Source organism: Citrus sinensis, chromosome 3, assembly GCF_022201045.2.
Source record: "Citrus sinensis cultivar Valencia sweet orange chromosome 3, DVS_A1.0, whole genome shotgun sequence".
Taxonomy (NCBI): Eukaryota; Viridiplantae; Streptophyta; class Magnoliopsida; order Sapindales; family Rutaceae; genus Citrus; species Citrus sinensis.
This window is the reverse complement of record NC_068558.1, coordinates 19,104,818-19,110,817: the sequence shown is the minus strand read 5'-3', so window position 1 is coordinate 19,110,817 and position 6,000 is coordinate 19,104,818. Positions and strand designations below refer to the sequence as shown.

The following is a 6,000-nucleotide window of genomic DNA, read 5'->3' as shown; positions in this document are numbered from 1 at the left end:
TTGTGTCTGCCAGTGTGTCTCGTTAAAACTCTAATTTCGTGTTTGATCGATTTCATTTTGCTCTATAGCTACCGTTAACTAACTAACCTCGCCACTGTCGAATGCTCTGACTTTGACCGTTCAAGATCAAGACCAACGATGGGTCATTGCTGCAGCAAAGGCGTCAACAACGACTCGATCACTCCCATTGACCACCCAAAACAGCCGCCGTCGCAACCCCACCCGGCGTCGACCCCGCGACACCCACCGCCTGATTCCAGCTCTTTCACATGCAGTCCCTTCCAGAGTCCGCTTCCTGCCGGCGTTGCGCCGTCTCCGTCTCCGGGGAGGAAGTTCAGGTGGCCTTTACCCCCTCCTTCGCCGGCGAAGCCGATAATGTCGGCAATCAAGCGGCGGCTCGGGTCGGGCATGCAGGCGCCGCCGAAAGAGGGCCCGACTTCCGGGGATGGTGGAGTAAAAGCAACCGAAAGACAGCTGGATAAGAACTTTGGTTATGGCAAGAACTTTGGCGCCAAGTTTGAGCTTGGCAAGGAGGTGGGCCGGGGGCATTTTGGTCATACTTGTTGCGCTAAGGGTAAAAAAGGCACCCTGAAGGGAAAAGTTGTGGCTGTGAAGATCATTTCAAAAGCGAAGGTGTGTCTTTTTGAATAGTTCTTAACAAGGGATTGATGATGACAAAAAAAAAATTATCTATTGTTGTTGCTCTTAACAAGTTTTGTGTAGTGGTACAGATAGATAAAGGTACATACAAATTGTGAATCGATTTCAATATTGATAGTATTCCTAAGTAACAAATTGTCATTTGGGAAAGCCAGATTTTAGACAGATGTTATTTTGGTTTGCTTTACATGAACTTCTTTTGATCAATTTGCTAAGGCTATGTTTGAGATTGAGGTGCTGCGACAACTTAAACAGAAGCGAAACAGTTGAAAACATGCTCTATGTTGATGTGCATACTTCTTTTTCGATATGATCAGTAGCATTGGTAATGAAGTTATGGTAAATTTTGTAGATGACATCAGCATTAGCGATTGAAGATGTTCGACGGGAGGTGAAGATATTGAAAGCCTTGTCTGGCCATAAACATATGATTAAATTTCATGATGCTTTCGAGGATGCAAATAGCGTGTACATAGTCATGGAGTATGTGTTTCCTTTGTTGTAGTTTATTTTTTAAAACACTTATGTGTGGTAACCGTGCTTCAACTTTTCATTTTGGTGCTTGTTTGCTGGTAAATCATGTACATATTTGCCTAATCTAAACACTATATGAAATGAAACCATCCATTAGGCACCCAAAAAATCCTCCAAGCAGTTCATTAGTTAAAATAGTCTCTTAAATTGTGGCTTAATATATGTGTATAATTTATGTACCATCAAAAAGTGCAACATTTATTCTATAGTAATTCTTTCTTGTTTTTTACCAGATTTTGTGAAGGTGGAGAATTACTGGACAGAATTTTATCAAGGTAAATGATAATGCATTATTTCTATAGCTGTTTGTTTATTACTTTTGATTTTCTGAGTTAAGTTTCATAGTGTATTTTGTTATTATTTCTTCATTGTAGAGGTGGCAGATATCTAGAGGAAGATGCTAAAACAATTGTTGAGAAAATATTAAATATAGTTGCATTTTGCCACCTTCAAGGTGTTGTTCACCGTGATCTAAAACCAGAGGTATGACATAGGGATTAAAGCATTGTGTTGTCGTTTTCCTCTTTTGTTGCATATAAAGTTATTATTATTCTTTTTTTTTAATTAAAGTTTTTTCTATGTAATAAAATAAATAGGTGGTGCCTTTCCAAATGTACATCACAAGCTACCACTGTTTCATTCCAACTTTTAATTGATGATGCTTGTTTTTGTGACTGCATTGGCAGAATTTTCTTTTTACCACAAGAGAGGAGGATGCTCCACTGAAGGTTATTGACTTTGGCCTATCTGACTTTGTTCGGCCAGGTAACTATCAAATCTTGATTGACTTGCTTTTAACTTTAAGTTTATCCTGCAATAATAGGTATGTTGGTGGTGAACATTAGCCTTTTGATGGTTATATGAAAAAGTTTGGGTCGTCTTCTTTGTGGCCTTAGCTTACGTCCAAATTCGAATGATAATTTTGGTTTCTTATATATATATATATATATATATATATATAGACTTGATGTATAAAATTATTAAACAAGTGGGATATTATGTATATAGGAGCCCTTGACTACTTCCCAACTGGATACAGGGATGACTTTGTTATATCCATCTACACAGGGCCTCAAGTCGGCTAAGTTCTATCATTTGCATCATCTGCAGTCCTCTTTGCTTCCTCAAATGCATTATCTTCTTAAAAAGATTGCATTAGTGAAGACATTCATCATGATTTCTACAAAGTCTACCTGCCTAGTGAGAAAATGGTTTTCCTAAATCTTCCATAACAGATTAGTATAAATTTTAGTTTTTGAGATCAACAATTATTGAGAATGCCGTATCGATTTACTGAAATGTTGATTGTTGAAATTTTTATGGGCTCTCTTTAATTTTTTTCTGATGATAATTCATGTGGTCTCTTTCTTTCTTTCTTTATGCCACCATATGTGATTTTACTTGTTTGTAGAGTCACATAGAGGCATCTAATATGCCATAAACCATTGTGGTTGCTGTTCTTTGACGATAAGTTCTAAATAAATTATTACTTTAGTTATTAACTGTAAGCTGGAATAAACAACATACAGTTTTGGTACTTTGTCAGATCAACGTCTCAACGACATTGTTGGCAGTGCATACTATGTTGCACCTGAAGTACTTCATAGATCATACAATGTTGAAGGAGATATGTGGAGCATTGGAGTTATAACATATATATTGTTATGTGGGAGCAGACCTTTCTGGGCTCGCACGGAATCAGGAATTTTTCGTTCGGTTCTTAGAGCTGATCCTAATTTTCATGATTCACCTTGGCCGTCTGTATCACCAGAAGCCAAAGATTTTGTGAGAAGACTTCTCAACAAGGACCACAGGAAGAGAATGACTGCCGCTCAAGCTCTAAGTAAGTAGAGAGAAAAATGAGATTGATATGCATGTATATACAATTACATGAATGGTATTGATGTAATTTATGGTCGAAAACTAATAAACACCCTTATATTTGCAGCTCACCCATGGTTACATGATGAGAACCGTCCTGTGCCTTTGGATATTTTGATCTACAAGTTAGTTAAGTCTTACCTTCGTGCCACACCTTTGAAACGTGCAGCACTAAAGGTAATTTTCTAACTTGTCATCACAAACAAAGGCATATGGTATTGTAATAACCCCATTATTTTTCCCTTCCCACAAAGAGAAAAAAATTTAAAATGAGAAAAAAAAGAGGTAAAAAACCAAAAAAAAAAACACAGGAAAATGTACCTATGCATCACCCACAAGCTTGTCTTTATCTGGCATTTTGAAACTCAGGTGGCTCATGTTATATATGTGAGCCACCATTTGACTCAGGGAAGCTACTTCCATGTGTTGTTGGGACTTGCCTTCCTCTGTGATCAGCTCTTTAATAATCTTCATTTTGCTGGTTTTCACTACGGCTGCAGGCACTTTCAAAAGCATTGACAGAAGAAGAGCTCGTGTATCTTAGGGCACAGTTTATGCTCTTGGAGCCAAAAGATGGTTGTGTCTCCCTGAATAATTTTAAAGTGGTTAGTTGGTGCTCTTTCTTTATAAAATAGCATCACATTGTGCTTCCTTCCCATAACACCAACACCACAACCCCCCCCCCGGGCGGTCATAATGATTTAAGAAAAGTTTTATTGGGGGTAGAAATTAGCTTAATAAATTTTAGTTGCTTATCAGTCATGGTGTTTTCATGATCATTTTAAGTTTATAATGTCAAAGTGCAGGCTCTTATGAGACAAGCAACTGATGCCATGACAGATTCAAGAGTTTTTGAAATTTTAAATGTGGTAAGTCATCTTGATACATCTTAATCCGCTTCTCGGTGATGTTAGATTAATGTTAAGGATGATAAAATTGCACATTATTCAACATATTTATGTTTTTCATTTTCTAAGGTTGTAATACTATTCTATATCGTTCTATAAACTTTTATGCAATTTGAGTGAACTGTTGGATAAATAAAGAATGAGTTAGACATGCCACATACAGGTGACTTATTATCAAACATTCTTTTTTCAAGAGTTTCCCTGGAAATCTTGTTTACTTATTGGTAAAGAAGGCAATTGATCTAAAAATTTCTGTTGATTATCATAACCATTTTTTTCATTTTATTTTTCTTTCCTGTCTATTTTAAGTGCTATCACACTGCTGTCGGAAAAACAAATTATTTTATTTATTCTTGTATTACTTCATGCTAACAGCGGTTTTAATTTTTTAATATAAGATGGAACCTCTCTCAGATCAAAAACTGGCATACGAAGAGTTCTGTGCTGCTGCTACTAGTGTATATCAGCTTGAGGCACTTGAGAGATGGGACCAGATTGCAATTACAGCCTTTGACTACTTTGAACAGGAAGGAAACCGGGTCATTTCAGTCGAAGAATTGGCGCTGGTAAGTACATCTGTGGTTGGCGGCACACCAACAGCTATATCACTTTCAAGTTTCTTCAACTCACTGAGATTTCAAATACTTATCTCGCTGCAGGAATTAAATTTGGCACCTGCTGCATATTCTTTACTCAATGATTGCATCAGAAATTCAGACGGGAAACTGAGCTTTCTTGGATATAAGAGGTTTTTGCATGGTGTGACAGTACGGAGTTCCAATACAAGGCACGGGTAACATATGTCGAATAATGATAGAATTATTGACTGAATTTTTGTCATGAGTGTTTTTCATTTTTTTTTTAAATTCTTCTTGAATTCAGAGACAAACGTCTATAAATGTAGTGTAGAGATAAATATATATTGGAAGGCAAGGAGGCAACACAACTGCGCTGAAATAAAATGCCAGTTTCATGTCAAATGAGCATATATATATATTACGAGCACATTTTGAAGTGTTGCTACCAAAAATACGAGTGGTGCTACATCTAGCACTTTTCAGTAAGTCCTCATGAAACCCCTTTCCTAAAAATACCCCAGAAAAAAATTTAAAAATTAATAATTCTAATAATACCAACATAATTTGAACTCAGTAAATATCTTTCCTTTTTTTTAAAAAAAAAAAAAAAAAGGCCAGAACGAGTGGTCTGCAAAACAATTTAGATCTTTAACGGAGCTCTTACTCGAATTTTCATGCACAATGAGCATGCATCACTATGCTTCATAATTTACAATGCATCTTGTGGCAAACAATACTTGCAATATTAATAATAGACCATGGGGGTGCGGAAATAGATCAAGATGGTGGGTGACATCGTTATCACCACAAGATAGGAGCTCCAAAGACATCAACCGAGAATCCGAGTTGTAAAGCGACCAATTTTGAGCTCACCAGGATTAGTTCCTGTTTTTGATTGGTTGGATTACCACCTGCAAACACAACATGATTTATTTGTATAGTCATTAATAACATAAGAATTAAATGGTAAGTAAAGTTTGGAATTTACCTTCAAATGCTTTCTGGTAAGTCGCCAATTCGATTTAATAAAAGCAAAAACAAAAAAAAAACAAAATAAAATTTTTATCTTCATCATCTCCTTGATCTTCTCCTTTCGATCCTACTTCAGATGTCCCTCCATTTTTTCCTCTTCGTTCAACAGCTTCTGATTTATTTTTGGTTAGAAATATCATTATGATTTACAACTTGAAAAATGAGACCTTGTAACAAATGTTCAAGATGGATAGACTCTGAGCCTTTAGCATTATATATAAGAAATAATATAGTGGTTTAAAAGAAATTAAATAAAATTCTTGACGTAATAAGAAAATAATCGAAATCTCGAAGAATCCGTCACTCTATTTGATATATTGTATTGTGAATATGGGTAAAATAAAAATCTATTTCTATAAGCTCTAATTCTCTCTTAGTCTGAGTTGTTCTTTTTTTATTTTATCAAA

At 36.0% G+C, this 6,000-nt stretch overlaps 1 protein-coding gene and 1 long non-coding RNA gene across 3 annotated transcripts; one reads left to right on the top strand and one right to left on the bottom strand.

Annotated features, from left to right (window-relative positions):
- Nucleotides 1-4,963, top strand: LOC102630119 (CDPK-related kinase 4-like). Of its 2 annotated transcripts, none has more exons than XM_025093415.2 (11): nucleotides 1-633; nucleotides 1,013-1,143; nucleotides 1,428-1,469; nucleotides 1,569-1,677; nucleotides 1,881-1,959; nucleotides 2,741-3,037; nucleotides 3,143-3,252; nucleotides 3,576-3,680; nucleotides 3,882-3,944; nucleotides 4,398-4,549; nucleotides 4,643-4,963. In XM_025093415.2, exons 1-11 carry the CDS (start codon nucleotides 139-141, stop codon nucleotides 4,647-4,649), a joined length of 1,590 nt encoding a protein of 529 aa, XP_024949183.2. In that variant the 5' UTR covers nucleotides 1-138; the 3' UTR covers nucleotides 4,650-4,963. The 2 variants fall into 2 exon arrangements, with proteins under 2 accessions (XP_024949183.2, XP_006493176.2); XM_006493113.4 differs by having other exon boundaries at nucleotides 3-633; nucleotides 4,382-4,549.
- LOC112496186 (uncharacterized) lies at nucleotides 4,830-5,887 on the bottom strand. The gene is made up of 2 exons (XR_003062682.2): nucleotides 5,550-5,887; nucleotides 4,830-5,472 (listed from the first exon to the last, which is right to left on the bottom strand). It is a non-coding gene; the product is annotated as an uncharacterized LOC112496186 (long non-coding RNA).
- Nucleotides 5,888-6,000: the final 113 nt, after the last annotated feature.

Bases quoted from the DNA above. Each gene is read 5' to 3' on its own strand.
- LOC102630119 (XM_006493113.4), top strand. From the start codon at position 139: ATGGGTCATTGCTGCAGCAAAGGCGTCAACAACGACTCGATCACTCCC. The intron at 1,678-1,880 runs GTATGACATAGG...CTGCATTGGCAG, and splicing joins ACCGTGATCTAAAACCAGAG to AATTTTCTTTTTACCACAAG. The intron at 1,960-2,740 runs GTAACTATCAAA...GTACTTTGTCAG, and splicing joins ATCTGACTTTGTTCGGCCAG to ATCAACGTCTCAACGACATT.